Source organism: Pecten maximus, chromosome 12 (genome assembly GCF_902652985.1).
Source record: "Pecten maximus chromosome 12, xPecMax1.1, whole genome shotgun sequence".
NCBI classification, from domain to species: Eukaryota; Metazoa; Mollusca; class Bivalvia; order Pectinida; family Pectinidae; genus Pecten; species Pecten maximus.
In genome coordinates, this window is record NC_047026.1 from 8,327,089 (window position 1) to 8,351,828 (window position 24,740).

At 36.0% G+C, this 24,740-nt stretch overlaps 2 protein-coding genes across 3 annotated transcripts in view; both read left to right on the forward strand.

The window, feature by feature from the left end:
• The first annotated feature begins 1,646 nt into the window (after positions 1 to 1,646).
• LOC117339834 (collagen alpha-1(XXIII) chain-like) lies at positions 1,647 to 10,625 on the forward strand. 2 transcript variants are annotated; one of them, XM_033901542.1, is made up of 17 exons: positions 1,647 to 1,878; positions 2,285 to 2,380; positions 2,806 to 2,857; positions 3,470 to 3,511; positions 3,670 to 3,762; positions 3,955 to 4,197; positions 4,519 to 4,651; positions 5,045 to 5,216; positions 5,429 to 5,600; positions 6,437 to 6,588; positions 6,716 to 6,854; positions 7,332 to 7,607; positions 7,956 to 8,207; positions 9,245 to 9,320; positions 9,743 to 9,812; positions 9,921 to 10,006; positions 10,451 to 10,625. In XM_033901542.1, exons 1-17 carry the CDS (start codon positions 1,702 to 1,704, stop codon positions 10,488 to 10,490), a joined length of 2,271 nt encoding a protein of 756 aa, XP_033757433.1. In that variant the 5' UTR covers positions 1,647 to 1,701; the 3' UTR covers positions 10,491 to 10,625. The 2 variants fall into 2 exon arrangements, with proteins under 2 accessions (XP_033757433.1, XP_033757432.1); XM_033901541.1 differs by having other exon boundaries at positions 1,648 to 1,883; positions 2,290 to 2,380.
• A 1,606-nt stretch (positions 10,626 to 12,231) lies between these two features.
• Positions 12,232 to 24,740, forward strand: part of LOC117339763 (disintegrin and metalloproteinase domain-containing protein 10-like) — a 33,382-nt gene continuing 20,873 nt past the window's right edge. Inside the window, exons 1-5 of the mRNA XM_033901478.1 lie at positions 12,232 to 12,780; positions 21,543 to 21,675; positions 22,414 to 22,532; positions 23,026 to 23,170; positions 23,713 to 24,017. Coding sequence (XP_033757369.1) covers positions 12,699 to 12,780; positions 21,543 to 21,675; positions 22,414 to 22,532; positions 23,026 to 23,170; positions 23,713 to 24,017 — 784 coding nt within the window. The 5' untranslated portion in view covers positions 12,232 to 12,698. The remainder of the gene's footprint in view (positions 12,781 to 21,542; positions 21,676 to 22,413; positions 22,533 to 23,025; positions 23,171 to 23,712; positions 24,018 to 24,740) is intronic.

Sequence of the window (24,740 nt, forward strand, 5' to 3'; positions counted from 1 at the left end):
GTAAAAAGAAGGAAAGTGGGATGGAAGAGAGTCGCCTGTCTAATTGATGGTGTGATTAATTTTTGAAAGCGACCCCCAGATTCGAATGGGTCCTAACCTAGCACTATTAAGTAGCAGTTACGCTTACCCTAGCGAAGATGAAGGGAGAAGAGAGAAGACACTACCCTGTGAATTTGGTTTATCAAGGTTTTTGACGCCCATCTTAACACCTAAAACATATTTCGAAATATTAAATTTTGGCCTAAAATACCCTCTGGACCGGCGTTATCACACCAAGAGACCGCAGGGGGATCTTTATCGTGCAAGTTAGACATTCTCACAAGGGACATCAATTTAAGTCCTATCAGACGGACTTGAAGTGAGTCGTAAACGGTTAATTTAAGTACTAGTGCTTTATTTTTGTGACAAGCACTGCCGTTGAGTACCCTGGCTGCCTAAAGCGTCTCCATAGCGATGATCACGCATTAAATACCCTGACAGACATAGACAAGCCTTCTGAGTTATTTAACAGTGCTGAGAGATAAGAAGGGCGTTCTTAACTCGGTATGATTTCTGACCAGTTCACACAGATTCTCTAGATGTGATCATAGATAAGTCATGTCTGTGGCATTTTGGCTTTAAGTGTATTAAGTGTCCATATAAAAGATTCCATAGAACGGTCGTTCTGACCTTGTATTGCAGAACAAACTGTACACGGGACACAATTGGATAGCACCGGTAGGGAGGACCCGAACATGTATAATGAATGTAAAGAATTATAGCATTCAGCTATTTATATAATACTCCCCAGTGATGTTAGGGGACAAAGTATGTAAATCTTAAAGAGAAGAGACAGACAGGAGAATAAAAAAGGCCAAAATAAATGCTTGAAATATGAGAAGCCCCGTCATTAAATATTTTTGAATTTTTTGAGATACAATGTTGCTTTACAGGGATCTTTGTTTCGTATATGAATTCGTATCTGGCTCCATTATTTACAATTCCTCTGTCATTGTCACGTGGCAGAGTTCCAAAGCATGACGTAATACTCTTCTGTTTGAGGACAAATTAGCATAATAAACAGTATATACCAATATGGACATCGCACTTAAGACAATTATCGCCTTTGTAAAGTTTTGTTTTGATGTCATGCTCTCCTTTCTCCAATCTTGAGCTAGAACTACGACCCATTAACACCGCAGGTATATTTCACTTGAGATGTATTTTTGCGATAATACACTGGGGATTTCAAATCCTTTGCGATTGTTTGTACGAAAATAACACGTTGCCTGGGCGGTCAAGCTGTTGGTATAAGATATAAGATTCTTGCAAAGTCCATCAACATATTAGCTCACCAATCGCGAATTCAAAATCAACATTCGCGAAACCATATTCGAGATTGTGTCCGAGAAGTTAAGTTCGCGAAATAAAGTATTCGTAAAATCTAATTGATTTAGAGTAAACAATATCTTTCTATATGCTCTAAGGTAATAAATCGTTCAGGGAAACATCTTGTTGACATGATCTAAATATATATCTATGTGAACGAATTATCAAAATTGCTATATTTGTATATGTTCCTCTATACCTAAAAGTTCATATATTGAGATAAGGGTTATATGCATAATAGTACTTTCATGGTGATGATAAGGCAACCTTAATCCCGATACGTCATATCCACTTACCTTGGTGGAGAGTCTGTCAGCCCCAGGTCCGAGCACCATGACTTCTAAACAAGACCGAAAAGATGAGGGAAGCAATCTACCAATCATCTTCTTGTCTACCATCAGTCTCGGCCTCGTTGTCATGGTAACCTACCAGATGGTACAAATCGTCAGCATCAAAAATCACCTTCATCTGTTACAAGAACAATGCCCGTGTGATGTTATTCCTGAGCAGGTAGACCTAGTTTCGTCGGTAACCTATGGCACGCCATTCTGTTATAAAATACACAAAATACTTAAGGTCGAACTAGTTCACCTGAAGGTCAAATCTTTTGACCTTAAGGTAAAAAAGGGATCGCTTAGATCATGCCAAATACAACTATTTGACATTATGTCCACTTTTCTTACCTTAAGGAGAGAGACAGCGGTGATTAGGTACTGATTGAACGTATTCAACAAAATAATATTTTGTCAAAGGGAAAACGTGAGCATTAAGTCGATTTTTTAACATCAAAAATTAAACATTTTTGAAATATAAATTTTCTCATTTCATTGATAAAGCGTTGTCATGTTGATCTGGTGATCAATGCTGTGAATCTTGTCCTTTTCAATTAATATCCAGAGACTATTATTTTTTTCAGGGAGTGGATTCAGAGGGTCAGGACAGACATCGAAGACAAGTCCCACCTGTTGTTAGCCTCAACCAGACGGTCGTCTCTGCTCTGTTGCCCTATGTAGTAGGTACAGTGTGGTCCCACTGCCATCACAATCCCAGAAGTGGTTTTCCTCATTTCAGCAGGGTTGTCGTCCAAATTGATTTCAAACAAACCTTTCCGCTACCCATTTGATCATAATATACAAAAATTAAAAACAAATAAAGAGGTCAAATGAATGTTTAAACGAAAACAATAGGCGAAAGACCATTCAAATATTTTAATAATGCTTGACACTTTTACATTATCTTTTGTATAGCAAGAGAAAAAAATAGGTGAAAGACCATTCAAATCGTTTAATAAAGCTTGATACTTACATTAATTTTTGTATAGCAAGAGGTGTTCGAGTATATGTCGAAATGTTTTATCTAATGCAGTAAAATGAAATATGATTTCTGAAAATTGTCACGAAGCTCTAACAATGTGGTGCGACACTTTTCCCTCCTTAGGATACGTTGTTTCAGCAAAGATGCGTAAACAACCAATCCTTATGTATAGCAGGTAAGTAACATCTTAAAACTTTCACCGATATTAATTATAATGATATCTTTTTGAAGAACGATTGACATTCTATATAGAGGAGGTTGTAATAACTCAACAATTGCAAATGTAGTCTACAATCACGCTAGTGCAGGTACGTTAGGACGTCCGTATACAAGTTTGGCCAGGTGACAACACCGATTGTGGTAAGGCACAACCGAATATCATCTTCGGGACGAACTAACACAAAATCCTCGCTTAGAGAAGACAGCTCGCCACGTACAGTCATAACGATATGCCAGATTCCACACTGGCTTTTTACAAGATTTCTCAACTTGAATAAATGCAGATGTTTTGGTACCTTTATTTTATTCAATAACACAAATGTTATAATTTCAACAAAACGGGATTAAAGTTGATATAGCTGTGTAATTGAACAAAAATGACTGAGACACTAAAACAGCGCTTACAAAAACAAAATTTAAAATTACATAGGATAATATGTAGCTACGATTTCTATTCGCATACACAGCAAAAAAGTGCTTGGAAAGGAACGTTGATTTCCCCAAAGTTGTTTTTTTTTAATATGACCATAAAACACGTTTTATTTTGAATGATTTAATTTTGTAACAGTACCTGGTCCACAGGGGTATCCAGGACAACAAGGCCAGAAGGGTGAGTGTTTGTGTAAATTTATAGTTTGACTTCATTAATTTTGAATTAAACTGTTACAAAACTTACAGTTGATATGGAAAGAGGACAAACTACAAAACAGATGTATTAACACATATTGAAATTTAAAAAAGATATTGTTGTTCTTTATATTTTGGCAGGTGACGCCGGAGTGACGGGTCAGAAAGGAGACACAGGGATCCAGGGTGGCATTGGACAGAAGGGAGAAAAGGGTGTCGCTGGAGTTTCGATAGGTACGTAAGTATGACAATGAAAACCATAATGCTGTGTATATGCAATGTATGTAAAATTATCCTAACCTAGCTGAAGCAATATCTATTTCAGAAAATATTCTGTATTAGTCAATTAGACTGGATTTAGAGGAAAGCAAACATGGAATATTTTACAGTTGCCTCGTCAATGTCACGTGACGTCTTGAATTCCAGGTCAAAAAGGTGAACCCGGGGTGAAAGGAGAGCAAGGATTTGATGGCCTTCAAGGGGTTAATGGGTTCAAAGGTGATGTCGGTCCACAAGGTGACAAAGGGGAGGTCGGTCTGACAGGGGCGACTGGACCTCAAGGAGTCAAGGGGGATCAAGGGGTACCCGGACTCCAAGGATTCCAAGGAATACAGGGGCCAAAGGGCGACAATGGTGTAAATGGAACTCAAGGACCAGTAGGAGAAAAGGGTATGTTCCAAGCGAGTTAATGTTTTTAATACGATCAAGGTATTTGTTTGAAGGTCAGTGAGTGATAATAATTTCATTTTTCCATGTGGGTGTATTTACAAGAAACAAAAGCAAAACAGAAAAATGGAAAAATATATTTGGCACATTTAAGCATCAATGTAAACAAGTGGAACACATTGAAATAATGAATAAACTTGTACTATAAATGTGTCTGCTTCTGGATTTTAATTCGTTTGTTGTACTATTGTGTCCATTGTTGTCATTAAATAATGTAGTACTTGTCCTATTACTAACTATGTGCTATTTATATAACTTCCCCAGGTGCTATAGGTCTTACAGGCCCTCAAGGTCTACAGGGACCACAGGGAATCCCTGGTCCCGCTGGACCTAAGGGCGAAATCGGGCCTGGAGGACCATTTGGCCCCGCAGGAATCAAGGGCGATTCAGGTACAAAGTAAGTCAAAAAAAATATCCGTTAATGTTCTTAACACTCACCAGAAATTATAGAAACAGCTTTAAAGATGACCATCAAAAATATTGTTATTAAATGACATCCGAATCATTTGAGGAGAACTGTCCTGATTCGTTCGGTTTTAGGTGAAAAGTTTAATGAATTTATTTGATATTGAAGTATGTGTATATTGTAACAAAGTCTATACATTCTTGAGGTGTATGCCATCAAATATATATCTTTCAGTAGTATTTGTTCATCAAACAGAACGTCTTTTTTTCAAATTACAATTAACTTTGATTTATATAAGAAAATGACCTGAAACACTATATACAAAGCATGCACGAGGAATATCCTTCTAAATATAGATGATGCTTTACAACTCTATATTTAAAGTGGTTTTGATGGAGCAAAGGGAGACACAGGTGCGATGGGTCCTAAAGGCGGTATGGGTGAAAAGGGGGACACAGGTGCACAGGGTCCCATGGGGGTTAAAGGACAACAAGGGCCGACAGGACCGGTAGGCCTGACTGGAATGAAAGGAGATGCCGGCCAACAGGGCTCAAAGGTGGGTTTCGTTCTCCACGGTTAAAACAAAGAAAAAGAGATCGATGAGCGTGCATGTATACAAGACTACATTTAAATAAATAATGAATAAATAAATAAACGTCTATTAAATTAAACCCCTTTAGATATGTATCAATTGAATCAGTTGTTTCTGTTTCGCTTAAAGTATCACACAATTACGAAATTCATGTGTTGCAATTTTTCAATGAACAGGGTGAAATGGGTGCACCGGGGGCGATAGGTCCCGCGGGTATCAAAGGCGATAGTGGCCCTACAGGAGCCAGCGGAATGACAGGGTTCAAAGGTGATAAGGGAGAGAGTGGGCCTTTTGGTCCAGCAGGACCAGCAGGAATCAAGGGAGACCAGGGATCGCCTGGACCACAGGGTAATATATCGTCACATACACGGAATATGGTTTTAAATTTAGCAGTTATTACGAAAAACAGCAAAACCTTTCATTGCACTTTGGGCCATAATCGATTTTATTATATATTGTGTTTAATTTTCCTTAACTATACTCATAAGCTATATTTCGAACTATTGCACGGCTAAAATGACTATTGCACGGTCACGTGCGAAATATTGAACATCTGTGACGTTTGGGACCTTGGTCACGTGCGAACTATTGAACACCTGTGACGTTTCGGAATTTAGCCCTACCCTTTAAACCATCTATGTCACTCAGATGTCAACACGGCCAAACGACAGTCATGGTGACTTTCTACGTGTGTGTTAGTGATTATGTAATAATGCACATACACCCATGATATATTTGCATATTATATAATACTCTTATTAATCAACATTTTGTAAGCAATAAAGTCTGTACTGTTGGCTGTATATTCACGTCGCACATGATAAGATATTACGTTTGTTTATAATGTCGTAGAGTATATCTGTATGGCAATTTTACAAACAATAGTTTACAAACAATAGCAAATGTAATTTTATTTAAATTATCATGATAACGAAATTTATTCTGCCACGTATTCGCGTGTCGACATTGTACTCATTGTAGGTAAATGTGTAATTTAAACATGCAATAGATTGAATCATAGTAGCAACCAAATGCATGGCACTCGTATGACTAAGTATCGCTCTATTTTCCCATATTTTATTTCCAACAAGAGACTATTTAATATAATTTCCTTAAGCTAGGATAAAGATAGCTATTTTCCACTATTTGTTGTGTAGTTCTATGGGGCAATTTTCAAAATTTAGGTCCTCAAGGAGCCAGTGGACCAAAAGGTGACATGGGACCTCAGGGGATGAAAGGTGAAGCCGGAAGGGATGGTCCCTTTGGTCCAAGAGGTTTAAAGGGCGAACAGGGGTCAGCTGGAGCTCCTGGTTCTCCGGGTCTGGGCGGGCTAAAGGTAACAACACCTTGTGATATAACGTATTGTCGTGTTTTAACATTTGATTTGGAATGGACAGCTTTCCGTTATTTACAGAAAATAATTTCTCTATATCATTTATGTAAGTATCCCCTTTCTTTCATAGGGCGACCTTGGACCAAAGGGTGATATGGGGGTACCTGGGCTGTCTGGGAGAGACGGTGTTATGGGTCCTAAGGGAGCCACTGGGGCTCAGGGCGAGAAAGGGGCCACAGGTCTCTCTAGCAACTGTTGCAACATGCTCTGTGAGTTTACTTTTTCAAACATATGTATAATACTTAATGTTTACATATTTTTCAATTACATTTGCAGTTAAATAATAATCACATATGATTTGAATATTAACATCAAAATGAATGTTACCTTTCTACGCACGTGATCAACGTGTCGCAGCGTATAAAGACCAACTGGTTCCTTTGACGCGTCCCAGGTTTAGTGACATGAAAAGATATATATCCGTCATATTGTTATACAGGTAAATGATACAGTCTCTCACTCAGTCATAGCTTGACAAAGACACCAATTGGTCTTTAAATATCGCGACACTTTTAACACGTACATTGTTTGTGTAGAAATTACCATTAATTTTGATATCACATATTCCCAAACTGATGAATCGTACTGAAATAATCTAAATGCATTTCTTTTCTAAATGGGTGTTCTATTGATGTAAATGACAATTTAACATTCACTAATTTATATTGTATATGTATTTTCTTCAGCGGTACCTCACTTCCAAGGTGGGGATACTTTTACTGTACGTGCCAGAGTTGGGGCGACAATCCTGTTGCCTTGCCGAACCAATGGCGGTTACCCTACGCCATCTATAAGCTGGGTCAAGGACGCGGGTAATAAGACGCTGGTTACGTCACAAGGTACACCGACGTCATCAGGACTCATCTTACGGGACATCAAGACACAGGATAGCGGTATCTACAAATGTCATGCCGAGAACGCTCTGGGCTCCGTTGAAAAGACGGTCATCGTCACCGTTGAAGGTATACAATTCCAGATTCCTAGTATAAACCCTTCATCGCTGTTTTTCTTCTTTCCATCTTCTTACTTTCCTCTTTATACAATTAGATCAGCAGTGCGTGCGTATTCATATTCCAATGATAAAGAAAAACATGTCAATCATGTACGGTATTTAATTACGACAATTGATATGTTTTCTTCCGGTCAACGTTACCAAAATGATGTAGTATATAGGATATGAAGATTTTCTTCACCTGAACACTTCACTACTATTGTTTCCGATTATATATATGATTACGCATGCCTGATATAATATATATTTCATTGTCGAATGCTCGTGATTTGTGTAATTTGAATATTGTCTCACCTAGACGATGCTCCTCATATAACCGCCAATCAGAAGGTCATAGGCGTTGCAATCGGTGAGTCTGTTAACAACGTCTGTGACGTGACGCATGCCAACAATGTGACGTTGACCTACTCAAAGGTCAACGGATTACTCCCCACACATAACATCCTTCCGGCCGGAAATATAGTGTTCTACTTCCGGTCCGCCTCCAACACAGGAGAGTACAGATGTGAGGCCATCACCAGTAAGGGAACAGTCTCCACACAGTTCTATGGTACGTGAAGGTTGTTTCTATATTGTGCACACATTTAATAGTGATGATGAATATTTCAATAATAGTACGAGATAATGAACTATGGAATTAATATTATATTTTATTTGTTTTGTTTTTGGTTTTGTTCTTTGTTTTACCGATCAATTACTTTTGATGATATCATTAAAACTATGGACACTTATATCATGTTATAGTTTTTACCGTGGAATGTAACGCCTGATAATGCAACGTATCCAGGGAATGTGTTAAGAATTACCATTTTATGATGACTGCATCCCATTAAAAGCTAAATCAAAAGATTTATGTCAGGACGACAGTTGCATGATGTTACTAGTATCACAGACGAGTCCTACAGTAAATGGACGAAACAGTTGTATGATATCCCAAGAATCATTGACGAGCCCCAAAATGACGGAACAGCTGTATGTTGTCAGTGGCAGCGCTGACGAGTCCTAGAAGGACGATACAGATGTAGGATATACCTATCATCATTGACGAGTCCTGGAAGAACAGGACAACTATACGATGTCCCATCAATCACTGACGAGATCCAGAAGGACGACACAGCTGTTGTATATCTCTAGAAACACTGACGAGTTCTACGAAGGACAAAACAGCTGTATGATGTCCCTAACATCAATGACGAGTCCAAGAAGGAGGAAACAGTTGTATGGTGTCCCTACCATCACTGACAAGTCCTAGAAGGATAGCACAGCTGTATGCTTTCCCTAACATCACTGACAAGTCCTAGAAGGACGACACAGCTGTATAATGTCCCTAGCATCACTGACGAGTCCTAGAAGGACGACACAGCTGTATGATGTCCCTAGCATCACTGACGAGTCCTGGAAGGAAGAAATAACTTACTTAGTTGTCTTGTGTATCAAAAAATAGCTTGTGAAACTACGTTTTATCCGATAATGTTAAGCAGTAATCAATCTATACTTAGATATATCATTGATCAGTTTAGTCTGTATTCGGGTAATGGTTATAATGTCGTCATATAAATTTTCAGTTTGTAACATTATTTTCTCCAGTTTACCAGCGGATAGATAGGCTAACGTGTACGACAACGTTCGCTGACTGTACCTCCAGCGATAGGGCTATGTGTGGGTAAGTGTGATTAACAACCAACATATTACCATGTGTAGGAACAAATCGGTAATTCATACTCAACACAGAATATATCAATACTGACAGAGACTTAACAACATCAAGAAAAGGTATATGGCTCCTCATGAAGTCTGTGCCTGTGCTCAACCCTGTTGTTTTTTTGTTGTTTTTTTTTTTTGTTGTTGTTTGTTCTTTTTTTCAAATATTGTGTAAACAGTCGTATCCGAAACACGAAGACAATATAGATTACATTATGCGACCTTATTTTTATAATTATGTGGCGGAAATTTTGATTGTAATCTGTGATTAAATGCTAATATATATATTCAAAACAGTGATGTTCGATATCAAAACAAATCGTTTCTTGTGATAAAAGGAATTGAAATACCAGCCAATACTTTTATGCTTTTTTAATGTTACAGTGGCGACTGTCCCGCCGGATGTACGGATTTGGACGCTACACACCAGCTCCACGCGCACCGATTCTCACTGGTAACGGTCATCTAGAGTTGTGTCCCCTTTGATGTAAATTTCTATTATTTTTTGAATTATTAACAAATTATTTACGCATGCATTTTATGCTATCATTATTCTTTTCAGAGTCTCCCCGTCTGCTCAGCGGCCGTCAATAGTCAAACAATCACTGGAAAAGGAGGTCACGTGATTTGGAAGAACGCGCACGTAGTGTAAGTACATGGCTTGTGTTTATTATAAAGGCTGTATGTGGTATACTTATCTTTGTTCACGTGTCACTTTAATATCTATCAATACTGTTCTTCTTACATCATTATTCTTTTGACACACACTCAAGTTTGTTGTTTTTGTTGTTTTGGTTCGCCTCTCTTTTTAATGACCCTTTCATGCATTGTTGAAGTAAGTAATCATGGTAATAATTAAACAATTAGCACATTGAATATAAGTAACTCTGTTTGTTTAATTGTGCTTTAATTTCTTAAATTTTCTTTAATTGATGGTGAACTGCGTCATTTTCCAGATTTTGATAGAATACATTTAGCCAGTTCAATTTCTCCATCGTCCCCAACTTTAACATCAATTCTGTCCTCATTTGATCGAGAATTATTAATGTTGTGCTGATCAATATTTAAGACATAATTGATTAAAATTCTCAGCGGCGGTGAAGCAGCCGAGTTTGTGACGAAATTTCCGTGAACCACAATAACCTCCATGGCGATGACGTCATATATTCACGTGATAAACGGGCATCTGCGTCCTGGTGGTGCTTGCATGTATTTTATTTTAGTATTTTTTTTATATACCTGTGTTAATAAACGGACAAATAAACAATTGTGTTGTTATTATTATAATCAGTAATACACCAGTATTCATACATGCACACAATTACAATAACTGTACAATTTATATAATTCAGTATAATTGTCTTTAACAAGTTGGCGATAGAAGAATAGTTTTGGTCATTCTAGGACCAATCAATGATTCTAGGAGCATATTTGATAAAAAAAAAAAGCACACAAAAAAACAACAAAAAACAACAACAAAATTAAAAAAAAACATGCATATGAGATGTACTGACCACATTGTTTAATAACTAGATGGGACTTTTTTTTTTATAGATTGGGTAGTTCCAAAGGAATATGAAATAACTATAGTCTTTCCCGGCCCATGTAGTAGGGTAATATTGAAAATCAAACAGCAACGCTTACAAATAAGTTGCCAGATAACATGGAACGAAGGAACCTGCGCACTACCATCTGAGGCAATAAAATATATTGTTATAAGTTTGTGTTAATTGTTCGTAATTTTTTAATGTAGATAAATTAATATATCATTGTATACATTTTTAAAAATTTACCCCTTAAGATAAACTCTATTTATTTACAACAATTGCGAAACATGTTATCTAAACTTATATTTATAACGCTTATTGACCCGGATTAAAAAGTGCGAAGGGTAGTTCTGTGAGAAAAAACGGAATACCTGAAGAAAACCCACTTGATCAGGCAGGTGACCCATACCTATCGAACCCCTTGCCGCCTAGGTGAAAGGCAAGTGTAACAATATGTAAACATCGGGCTACTTTGTGCCAGTAATTGATTATCATAATAACTAATACCTGGTTGTTTGTTGTTACTACCCTGGTTCCTAGTTTGAGATCATGACATCTTGGATTGCCCATAAACGCTCACACTCTGGATATCATAGGTTTATTCTTTTGAATGGTCTCCGTGTAAATTTATAGCATCCTTACATTTTGCACCGTGTTTTGTGAGTACGATTTATGGCTTCATTAATCTTTGAAAAAATACAATAAAATGTAAACTCTAAAGCATCTTTACCTGAGTTCTAGTCATGTTCTCTTTTCTGACGTCATCAGTATTGTCTGCAACATTACTGTGATGTCCTATTATAGGATGCGTAAAAGGTTATTTCTAATTTGCATAATGCTATTGCAATACCGGTCGAATAGAATTGATTATTTGAATTCTAGGTCACTGACAGATCTTATTATATGGCTGACAAACGTTGTCGTGCCATCATATTTGCTATGTAAACAGTGGGGGAGGGGGGAGATAGGGGGCTCTATAGCATCTATGTTAATGAACAGAAAACAAAACAATGACCCTCAATACTCCCCCAATGATATCTTTGTAGGCACATAAACTTAACATGCAAGACTTAATTGCATCGACTGATTATATTCTTCATTTGCCTTACCCTAACAGAGGGTTTAGTTTACTGGTTCAATGTATTGATTTTTTTACCTGCGATGCCAAGGAAAGTATACAACAAGGACAGGTGTGTAGCTTTACCTGTCCGCGGTGTTAGATAATGTAGCCGTGGTATAATTAAATGTCCCTAACACCAATGATTTATAGCGTACTATGTATCGATATTCGTACATGGAGAAGACCAATTGCTTTGACCGTCCGTGTCATTATATTTACAAGTTATTGACATTATATGGATCGTTATGAAGAGAGAAGACATTGGCCTTCCCGGCAACTGAACATGAAGGTATCCGCGTGCATCTAAACAGCGTCACAACCGGAAGTATACTATCTAGTCTCTCTACTATATATATCTTTTCACTCCCTGCCCATATACTGGAAGGTTGGGCAGTGGCATATGATTCAGTTGTCATCGACCTCGCGTTTTTACGAGGAGGATATATAATTAACAAATCATTGTGTACTTGAACCAAGTCTGGACCCGAACCCGATAAATACGGTGTCAGTGTGTATTATACAGGTGTGTTCTGCAGATACCAGAGCAATTCATCAGCTATCGAAGAAGACACGAGTTGATGGAATCCTCTTAATAAGTATATTTCTATCGACCTACTCTAAAGTATACCTGTGAATACGTTAGGTAACATGTTATTGTCATACCTGTAAAAACATGGAGTGTTGGACATCAAACACCAAGAAAACAATGGATCTACTGTGTTTGGTGATTGTCTTCTGTTCATACGGAATAGTTGGTAAGTACTGGTAAAAAAACATAAATATAATCATAAATTTATTTCGTCATTTTGGACTTATTTCTTCTAGTACTCTTTCATAATGCTACGATAGAACCATCCTAAACTCCAGGAGAAAGTAAAATCTAAATCGTCATAAACTAACGTAAAAATAGTATGTGCAACTGCACCGTGATATTACCATTAACATACTGTCGGGTAAAGGGTAATTAAAAGGAAAATGGAAATTTCTATTTTTATCAAAACGGATATAGAATACTGATTAATATCAAATACTGAAAACTATTTTAACCAGTGTAGTTGTAAGTTCGTTAACCATTTACAAGATTGAGTGACTGTTTTAAACATTCCTTGTTGTAAATACACGACACGCTACCATGACACGGATATAGAAAACAGATTAATATCAAATACCGAAAACTATTTTAATCAAAACCCATGTAGTTGTAAGTTCTTTAACCATTAAAGGGATGTAATGGTTGTTTTAAATACACACTACCATGACTCGGAAATAGAAACATATTAACATCAAATACCGTAAACAAACCCGTGATTTTAATTTTATATTGAGAGTAAAATATGAATTAAGCTCAGGTTAATATAAACCCTCTTATAGAAGGAAAATAAGAGTAAGTTTCTGGGGAGATAGGCGTTTGATACGACAACACGAGCTTTGTGAAATGTAAGACCTAGCCAAATATATGAATTGTAACATTATCAAATAGCCATATTTCATACTGGATTCTAATTTACTATCATTTTATTGAGGTGTGACCAGATACATCCGACACAAATGAGATAAAGAAGTGAAAAAATATGCCAAGTTCATCTTAACATAACAGTACATATAATGTGGTGTTTTTACAAGTTGTGAAAGCATCTTTTCATATAATGTGTGCGTTGTATCAAAAACTGAATATATTTATACAATTTAAACTCGAACATATGGGGCAGATGAAACCACTCTATATGTAGAATCATAGGTGAACTCAGGGCAACAGGGAAACATACTATAGCAGTCGTGACTACATTTGTATTGTAACTGTTTGATTTATGTGGCTGACTGAACATAATATAGCAGTATTTACAATGTAATGCTATTTTAATGGAGATCAGTATATGGCTACCAATATAAAACTTACAGCTGATCCTTTGTAAGGGTCATAAAAGGGACATTACCATTGGACAGTAATAATATTCAATAGCCAATCAACACCTGTCTATAATCTGAAATCTACATTTCGTTGACAATCTGGTATTGGATCACTGTTTAATATCATAACGCCTCCGTTAACTTGAGTTTCGAAAATTTATTCCAGTAATAAATTACATCCTCTGCAGTTTATATGATTCTGTTGTAAACTGGGCTCTTGTTTGAGTTATTAGGGATTATAAATATTCCCAGTATTTGTTTAAACATACAGCCAACAAAGCAAACCAGTGGCTATATTTTAACTTTGATTGTTATATCGGTATCATATTTATAATTCAGTTATTTGTTCACATCATGTTAAAAGAAATCTAAACAGGCAGAGTATGCCACAAACATGCAAACAAAATCTAAATTTCAACTTAAAATGAGGGCAAAATATGAACCAATTATAGATTTACATTGAAACAATGGGAATAAGACCAGGTGTTCCAGAGAGCAAACGTCTCGTACTTTATTGTAGGCACATATTTCCTCTCCCAGATAAATTGCGGGATTTTTAATTACATACATTTGTATGACGGATTTGAAATATGTTTTCACCGTGCTATTGTTTAAACCTATTCATTGATGCAGTAGAATTAAAACTGTTTGTACGTGTTTGTTTGATAATTATATTGATTAGACAGCAAATTTGTCTTCATATCTCCCTATCCCAGATAAATTACAGGATTTTTAATGACCTATGACGGATTTGAAATAAGGTTTGACCATACAATAGTTTAAACATATTCACTGATGTAGTAAAATTAAAACTGTTTGTACGTGTTTGTTTGATAATTATATTGATTTGACAGCAAATTTGTCTACAATATCCGAAAATCGAATGTTTTTGTCTAAAGAAGTTTACGTAACAATAAGTGTAAATATGAACTTTACACACACAAAATCGAAATACAATGCTTAATTTACACCTAGTTGACCGTAGATCAATATTGATTTGATGGCGTTTGTACAGTGTCGTAGCTGCAGTCACCATCGATTTGTACAGGTATATGTAACGGATAATCAGAACAACTGTGTTTGACCCATTTTCTACTTTGTTATATTTCCCGATGTATTGTTATATTTCCCGATGTATCGCTTGCTGGTAAGATTAGCTGGTGGATCTTTTGTTAAAGTTCTGTTATAGATTCATATATACAATTGATGTTCTTTCATCATATCCAATTTCAAAGAAATAAAACAAATGATTCATTCATAGTGATGGTACCGCTATACTATAACTCTGTGGTCTTGTGGCGCAGTAATACCACATTTACTTTTCTCCGTGGCGACCAGGGTTTCATTCCAATTGGGCGTGAAAAATGTATGATGTTACTCTCCAGATAAGTGGGCTTTATCTTGAAACTCAGGCTCCCTCCAACAGCAAGTCAACTTATGTGCGTCAACCAGGTTCAGCAAGAGCAATGTATTTAACTTGATATGACTTGGTTTGAAACTGCTGCAAAATGTGCTAAATCTATAGGTTCATTTAGGACAGTTTCGGTTTTCAAAAATTCACATCAGGATTTCAATACTTTTGACCTTTTGAAATGACGAGTTATTTCTGTTCGGTGTATTGCTTATTTGATATAAATTGAATTAGGGTATTTGTATATTATTTGAGGTTTTGATATTCATGGTCCTATGCGGCAAAGTGATTTCAGATAACAAAGATTTGTAATGAGTTTCCATGGCACTAAAGCCAAAAGAAGCTAAGGTGACATGTCAAAATACAAGTGTATCCAATATAGTGTAATATAATCGGCAATAAACATATAACTTATCAACATTAAAGAAACATTTAATAAGTTTACAAAAGCTTTAATTGATTTCCATTATATCGTGATCCTCTTAGTAAAAAATAATACATTTTAATTAGAAATTCACACCAGGAAATGTTGATTTAATCCTATGTTAGCGCTGCGGTAAAAAGCTAAATTAAATTCTCATTGTTGTATTTTAAAGGAGCCCTAATTTCCATTATATAGTGTTTACTCATCTAGTTTATAAAATACTCTAGCTCTAATGAAACTGACAAACACAACTGCATTCATATCATACTTCGTATATACGAATAGAGTCCCTAGATAATTAGGTTTTTTAAATCCACAACCACACAAAAATTTGTATACACCTTTTTAACTCGGAGGAACATCAATTTGCTTTTAATACGACCAAAGTATATTTTAGTATTTGTTTACGGTCCCGTGGGTAGATAAATCAGATTAACACTGCATGTTATAACGCCGTAGGGCTAAAGTGACATTTCTATATGATTATAGTTTTAAGGTTAATAAATATTTACATACATTATATATATTTGATTTCTGTTTACATCGGCCAAATGATGAAGACATAGTCTTCTTTATCCATCTACAGAATTATCATGTTAATTCAAACAACTATTTTTGTGACCATACATACTACTATAAGCTTTCCTATTTTAGCATTAATACGATTTTCGCGGTTTTTGCGCCGGAAGTTTTCTGCAGTGCTAATTGTAGTTTCTCTGCCCTGGTTTGTTTTGTAAACATTGTTGGTGCGCTTATTCATCATTCCGCTAATCTATTTTAATATTCATCATTCCGCTAATCTGTTTTAATTTTCATCATTCCGCTAATCTGTTTAATAATCATCGTTCCGCTAATCTGTTTTAATATTCATCATTCCGCTAATCTGTTTTAATTTTCATCATTCCGCTAATCTGTTTTAATTTTTATCATTCCGCTAATCTGTTTTAATTTTCATCATTCCGCTAATCTGCTTGATTTTCATCATTCCGCTAATCTGTTTTAATTTTCATCATTCTGCTAATTTGTTTTAAGTTTGGTTTTGAAGTTAAAATGAAGTGCGTCAAATTGAGTACGTTTATAGTATAATTATTCCTTATATCAACTATATAGGTATTACAGGTAGCAGACAGACGGTCTGTCGGTAAGTAGTAAAGGCCTTGACACGGGATCGGGATATTGTTGTCGTTTTAGATATTTTTGAAATGCCTAGTAAATACGTATAATACAGCATACCACGCTCCCGACATAATTTGTCTTTGATTCTGGGTATCGTTTCAAAAGCTTCGTGACTTACGAACGTTCGAATATATTTACGAAATTCGTAAGTACGTTTCACAAAAGTGTTCGTTACTTTTTTCGAACAATCGCTCACAAGGCATAGTCGTTCTATTATGCTAATTGGTAATTGATTGCTTGCGCACGATTTGAAATTGTTTCGGAAGTTACAACAGGGTGGATATGGCGTAAAGTTAAGCAAGGTTTTTGCGTAACTTACGAACGTTCTTAAGTTACGAAGTTTTTGTGAAATGCTTAGTGTTTCGTAACTCTGACTTATGCAAAATTCGTAAGTTACTAGGATTTGTGAAGCGGTACCCTGATAGTTATCTTGTCCCCAGTTCATGTTTTAGTGACTCTTTCAGCAATCCTGTAAGAACGATATGTCATACGGATATTACCTACATGTACACGGACGATTATCGACGGTGCAGAGGAAGACGCATTCTCTTCCGAAGCACCTGGTATTATTTTACTTTCTAATTGGTCTCCTTGTCATTATTTCTTTTGATCATTTTAGACACTAGCTCCGTTGATTGTTGATTACGTTCCGTTTTCTCCTGTTGCAGTATTCTTTGAGTGTATGCTATTAAAAGGATACGTTCGAGGAAATGTAAAACAAGAGTCCTTTTGATCTATACGTAAGACACGTTTACAGAGAGTTAGTTGTCATTTGTTTTTCATGTCAGTGAACCTAGAGGCAGATTCGATCAATATATTTCTCGTCCTGAAATGTAAACACCTGGCCTTATTAAAGGGTATTCCTGCAAATCTATATTTTTACTCGTATTTCCCCCCTTCCCTTTCTTTCATTTTTAAATGAGAATAACATTGCTTGTTATGTCATTAGTCTCTGTTGTTTTTGGGAAAGAAGTAATCAATACGTATTTATTTTTTCTTTGTACATGGAGTCAGATATGAAGGATTACTATTGTTTTAGCTATTATCGATAGAGGTTTGCAAAGCAATGTGAAATATATATGCTTTATGGACAAACTGTGATCAATAACCTATAGTTGTGTTTATTCGTTTGCTTTTAAGAGTTCATTAAATATATATAACAGATCTTCATCACAACTGTGACGGTCACACTTCAATGACCTCTACCCTCTGTCGCCCATAGCCTACAAAACAATTGTGTACATATATAATTTAAAGACTGTCTGTTTATTCCTTTCCGAACGGTGCGGTAAAACCTGAGTCAAAGACATGTGCTAGAGGCATGGACAACGGAGGAAAGTCTGGTTTATAACTCGTGTCCCAGACGGCAGGGGACGAATCGGTCTTAGAAGGGTTAGACGATTTACAGGATCGGGCAGGATCGGGCAGAATCGGGCAGGATCGGAGTAGAATCGGACCGTTTATGCTATGCCAATGCATTTATTTTGGTTTTAAACTGGTCCGATTCTACTCCGATCCTGCCCGATTCTGCCCGATCCTGCCCGATCCTGCCCGATTCTGCCCGTTTCTGCCCGATCCTGCCCGATCCTGTAAATCGTCTAACCGGTCTTAGAACAAACTCTGTCCCAAACTTCAGGGGACGACTTGGTCTTATAACAAACTCCGTTCAATAAAGCAGGGGACAACATGATCTTATAACAAACACTCTCCCGGACACAATGGGACAACTTGGTCTTATAACAAACTCTATCCCGGACACAAGGGGACGACTTGGTCTTATAACCAACTTTGTTTGAGACATCAGGGGACGACTTGATCTGATCCATTGTTTCCAAGACATCCAGGGACAGTTTGGTTTTAGAGCAAACTCTGTCCCAGAAACCAGGGGACAACTTTTTTAATCAATTGTTTCCGAGACACCTTGGGACGGACTAGTTATATAAACTCTGTCCCAGACGGTATGGACTGCAATGGTTGGAAAGAGAAATGAGGGACTTCGGGTTGGGTCTGTTCTAAACATAACACTTGTGTGATTAGATATTCATTTGATTTGTCAGACTATTATACACCTAAATACGTATACCTAAATCATTCACATCTCTGTTGAGCAAACAAAATATATATAGTACCCTGCGGCCTTGTGGCCATTGGACCTAACACTGATAGTATTGATCGATACAATGGCGTGTTTCTTTTATTAATTATTCACTTATTTTTATAAATTTTGTTTATAATGTTACCATGACAATACATAAATAAGTCGATAGGAGATATATTTATAAACGCAAACACGCTATTTGATGTGACGTGCTAAAGGGAAGTTATAGTTTTATTTTCTTTATCGACAAATGTTTAGTGATTTATATTTGGAAGCTAGAAAAACACATAAAGTGTGTTGTCTTAATAATAACATAATAACAGGTCGTGACATTCGTGTATATTGATTTGTATATTGTATGATATATTGCAATGGGGATAGACATCATTTAAGTATTAAGTCGCTTGTCATCAATTTTGAAAATTAAACAAAAAACTCAAATCAAATAATCTTTCAAATCAAATTAAAAAATCTATAGTACATTTTATCGACCCTTATGTTGTATCTTGTATTTAAAATCCACTAACATCTTAAAGCTTTCTTTTATATTGAGCTCTCTCTCTCTCTCTCTCTCTCTCTCTCTCTCTCTCTCTCTCTCTCTCTCAATAGGACATAAAGCTCCCAGTTTCAGAATTAATATTGAACATTTATTAAGAGACTGTTATAAAGTGTTGATTGTACAATTGTATGCAATCCGTCCATTTAACCAAGTCCCTAAGAACCAGCACTTGTTTTTCTTGTTTACTGTGTGTTATATTTTGCATTGTAAGTGTTGCCAATCATTTCAAACTATCTCAGAATCTTTCGTTTTGTATATCTTACGTACTCATTATATTAATATTTACAATATCTCTCTCTCTCTCTCTCTCTCTCTCTCTCTCTCTCTCTCTCCTATTTTTTTCAATTGGTCAGTTGTTACAGTCAAGTCAAACGAACTGAAAACCAGGCACGCTTTTATCGATTCAAATATCTTTTATTTCGATTTGTCTTTAAAGACAGTAACTGTTGTTAGTTATACATGTACAGACGACATAAGCTTGTCCTTGTTTTCTTCCTTTATGTGTAAAACAGAATTGAAACCCAAGCAAGGTATAATGATCAGATCCGCGTTTTAAACTCCATATTTTGGTTACACACGTAAAGTGGGACAAATATTAAACTCGATCTGTGTTATCTGTTAAACAAACACTATAACTCACCTCTTTCATTCGATTCTATTTCATATTAGATTTATGGAACGAGACTTAATTTATTTCATTTTACTTGGCTTCATGAATTTCGTATGTTTGGAATTGATATTGAATATTCTTTTGATAAAATGGTCGTATCATTTTGCAAACATTCGAAAAAATGAATAAATAAAAGGTAAATAAATAAATCAAATTTATCATACTGATTTGCAAATATTTATATTCTTGCTCAATTTGTCTTTCGTGTGTGGTGTCACAATATCTGATACCATCAGGTCATAAGGTCACGCATGGAATTCCGAAAACGACAACCTTTCATTGTCCCTTTGGGAACTGATATACGTGTTTTCATCATATAAATAAATGACATGGATGTTATGGCACTGATGACATACTTTGATAAGATATATTGCCTTAAACTGGTTCAAATTATATGTTTGACTTTACAAATGTGCGGCAACTGAAACGTGCACTAGTAACGATACAAATTATATATCTCTGATGTCTACTGAAGCGCATGGTATTTAATGACAAACGCTTTATCCAGATACCCTCTGAATTTAGGTACAGGAATTGATTTGATTTCATCAATTATGATTTCATATCTTCTTTTTTTTAATTTTTTTTTAAGGTTCAATTTTTTTTATTCTTGGAAATTCTGATTTCATACATGTATTACGATTTTTGACAGGGATGTATTCGCTAATACCGTTTTAATATATCGAATAACGTTGAGTTGTTCGTTTATAAGATAACAAAGTGTCTTGTTATTATATGCTGCTTTCGGTCGAACCTTGAGAAAGTCTTTCAAGGCCTGTATCAACATATGTGTGGCCGCCAAGATTTATGCCTGAAATGTTGTATTAATAAATCCATGAACTTGTTTGATTATCCACATACACGGATAGGCATCTGGTATTCCTTTGTTGGTTTCTAATAAAAGCTTTAATTGTGTTAAAAAAACCTCAACATGTCTGAGTGTATTGGTCTTCTGTAATTTCATATTGCTCATTTTTCCTTGATTACTGCATATTGATTAAAACGGGAAGTGAATGTAAACGGTAATTATCCAGATAGCACTGGAACCTTGCAAAGGCATGTCTGCAGGATGCAAATAACTTAAAATGAAAAACAAAATGGGACAAAGGAGTAATTCTTACAGTGTGGTCAGGATGCAAATTACTCGGAGGCAAAATTCTAGCAGTGTGGACAATAAATGTGACAATGAATAGAACCATTTTTTTTTTTAAATCCAATTTGTGGTTAGATTCGTGTAGCCATATATCATTTTATCGCATATTGCATTCCAGCCTTGCCCCTGAATGATGTGATCCGACATTATGAACAGGTGCATTTTGACAGCCACGCCATATTATCAGACCATCACCGAGTAAGGAGAGGAACGGACGATGAACTGAAGTTAACCTTCCGAGCTTTTGACAAGTATGTCGAGTTAGAATAACTAGATAAACAATGACAAGGTTGTTATGTCATTCTTCGTGTAAAATAATCATGTGTTCGATAATTATGTAAGTATAAATGCTTTCTATGTATATTTCATTGTCACATTTATTTCTACTTGGTGGGTTGTAAGTATGCTGAATTTGTTTAAACATATGTCATTGATTAAGCAGAACAAACGAATGGAGCACAAGATAATTTAACATTACAAAGGCCCGTGAGAGTTGACTGGATATCTTTTTTATCGAAAGAGTAGGTCCTGTCATCTGAAGCACTGTCTAAAGTTACAACCAAAATAACAGTAATTTTTATAGTGGGTAGGACAATGGAATCGCTCGCGAGCACATCATTTGTTGATAGAAAGGCACCTAAGATAAGTGGATAAGTTTTTTCTGGGTAACTGTTTTGTTACTGACTAGTGGGACAACTGGGTAAGTCTGGAATGGAAAATGGAATAATCGGAAAGACAGAAGGGAGAGGGTGTCAGTTAGATCGTTGATGTGTGATATTTGGAAAACATATCATTGTGGTACAACTTGTCAGCAGGACAACGAGATCCATTATCACAGGAACATTTGTAACTTACATGTGGAAAATCTCAAATACAGACATAATGTGTCCACATCTGCCTGATGACTGGGTATTCGGGTAACAGCTACTCTAGTATGTTTATACCGAAGTAAGTCTTATTTCAATACATTTCCTAATTTACATTTACAGGGACTTTCGTCTCAACCTTCGACCTAATAATCATTTGTTTACATCCGATGTTGTGTTGGAAAGTTCTACCGGAAGTATTGTTTACGACACATCCGGTGCTTATACTGGATCAGATGAAGGTTTGTTTTGCTGGCTAAATTGAATGGAATTATCAAGAAAGTTCTACGCTCATAAACAAATATCAGAATGTGTAAGAGTTGTGATAGACCTGCCTTTGGGTTATGTAACCTTTTGTAAAATACGCATCAATTCGACTGTAAATTTTGATCAAACATAATTAAACTGATATACATATGTAGATATCGCCAGTCGTATCAACATACAATTACACTCATGAATATTACCCCAAAATTCCAGTAAGCAACATAAAGTTACATTTGCCCCTGGTTTATCAAATGTCACATAGAAATCAGAATATTTTTTCTTAATAAGTGGGTATTCTTAAGCCCTCTTTTATGAAGTAATTATTTAGGTCAATCAATGCTAACAATTATCAACTCAAAGCTACCTTATAATGGTATTATCTCTCATAAGGCTCCTTTTCCTCTCTTGGCCTTATTTCACAGTAGTTAGCGCATGCGTATTAACGATAGTATGCACATTCATCCACAGACGATATACGTAGCAGAATTTATGGAGTTGTCACATCGGCGGGTCATTTTGAGGGTCAACTCGTCTACCCAAACGAGACATATAATATTGAAGGCTCTAGACGACACTTTCATGGAGACACAAATTTCAGCTCAATTATATACAGGTAGTATGTGGTTATATCTAAATCTATTCAGCATGTCATTTTGTTCTTTTCGGAATGATAAAACTATGAATGGCTTTCAAAGGGACACAACAGTTCTTACAATTAGTGATCAAACAAGTATACAATTTCATGTAACGTTGGTTGTTTATAGTGCGATTGAGGCAACCAACAAAGCAAAACGAAGAGCATGTGGATAAGAATACCTGTTCATAGAATTATTGTATAGTGTGTTAATCGCTGGTATTTTGTGCACCATGATTAAAGACAACTGCGACTAGTCACAGAAAGTGCTACAAATGTCATAAGAACTTCGCAGACACATTCATGGCGGCGTTAACTTGTATTTGTTTAAATTACCCAAGGTGTATTTGGATCAGTACAGACTTCACATTAAAATCCGCACAGATTACGGACACTATCAACCAGTCAAAGGTATATTATACAAGTACACTACAGTATACTCATATATGTATGCTATATAACATCATTAAACAACGATTCGATTCGTTCCTTGATCCTGTATCATTTTGGCTATTTCTCAGGTCATCAGACGTATCAGTAGATACCAAAGGCACGAATTGCAAATCTGACGAACTCCACCAGAAGTTGATGAAACACCGGAAGTCTGAAGAAATGCACGAAGATCTTCATAAGCCGACAGAGAAATGGTCTGACCGGTATCGACCGTCAAAGCGGCAGCGACGTGCTATTGACCCAGCAAAGACAGTTTGTGAGGTGTACCTGAAGGCTGACCACACGTTCTTCAACAAATTCGTTACTAACGACGCCGTGTTAGACCAAATGACCAATCATGTTCAAGCATCTAATAATATATTCACAAACATAGGTGAGAAAGATAACGATATTTTCCTTGCAACTTCCAGGGTCACATGAGAACGGATAACGTCCGGGTCAGAGAACGGATAACGTCCGAGTCAGAGAACGGATAACGTCCGTTTCAAATGCTTTTGTTTTTTTATAAGTAACATGTCCCTCCTTTCTCTCACTAATCATGTTATATCGATTCAAAGCTACATCTTTGGTTGCTGCTCTTCAGTAAATGTTTGCTGTTTTACTGGTTTAAGGAGACGCAAACAAAGAAGCATCACCAAAACTGAAAATAGATAAATAAATATATAAATAGGTCAATATATATAGGTAGATAAATAGATATATAAAAAGATAAATAAATATATATAAAAAGATAAATAAATATATAAATAGATAAATAAAAACTTCAGGTATGAAATCTGGGCCTTGATTGTTTTATATAGTTAAACGTTTCTTGTATATTTTTGAAGTATACATTGTAGCCATTATGATGTAATAGGTTAATTGTGCGATGGACTAGATATGTAACAATAGCGTAATTCATAATAATAAGGAACACCATTAGTAAAAATCATTACAATATATTTGGTGTTATTTAAACATGCCAGCATTATAACTAAATGCTAACTTGTACTTCATTATGTATTTTTTGGCGTAATCAATATGTCATTGATATTCGGAAAATGAAGATTTAATCTGAACGCGCTGAATGTTTCCGCTTGAGGCATTTCAACACTTA

Bases quoted from the DNA above. Each gene is read 5' to 3' on its own strand.
- LOC117339834 (XM_033901542.1), top strand. From the start codon at position 1,702: ATGACTTCTAAACAAGACCGAAAAGATGAGGGAAGCAATCTACCAATC. The intron at 2,381-2,805 runs GTAGGTACAGTG...TTCCCTCCTTAG, and splicing joins CTGCTCTGTTGCCCTATGTA to GATACGTTGTTTCAGCAAAG. The intron at 3,512-3,669 runs GTGAGTGTTTGT...ATATTTTGGCAG, and splicing joins AGGACAACAAGGCCAGAAGG to GTGACGCCGGAGTGACGGGT.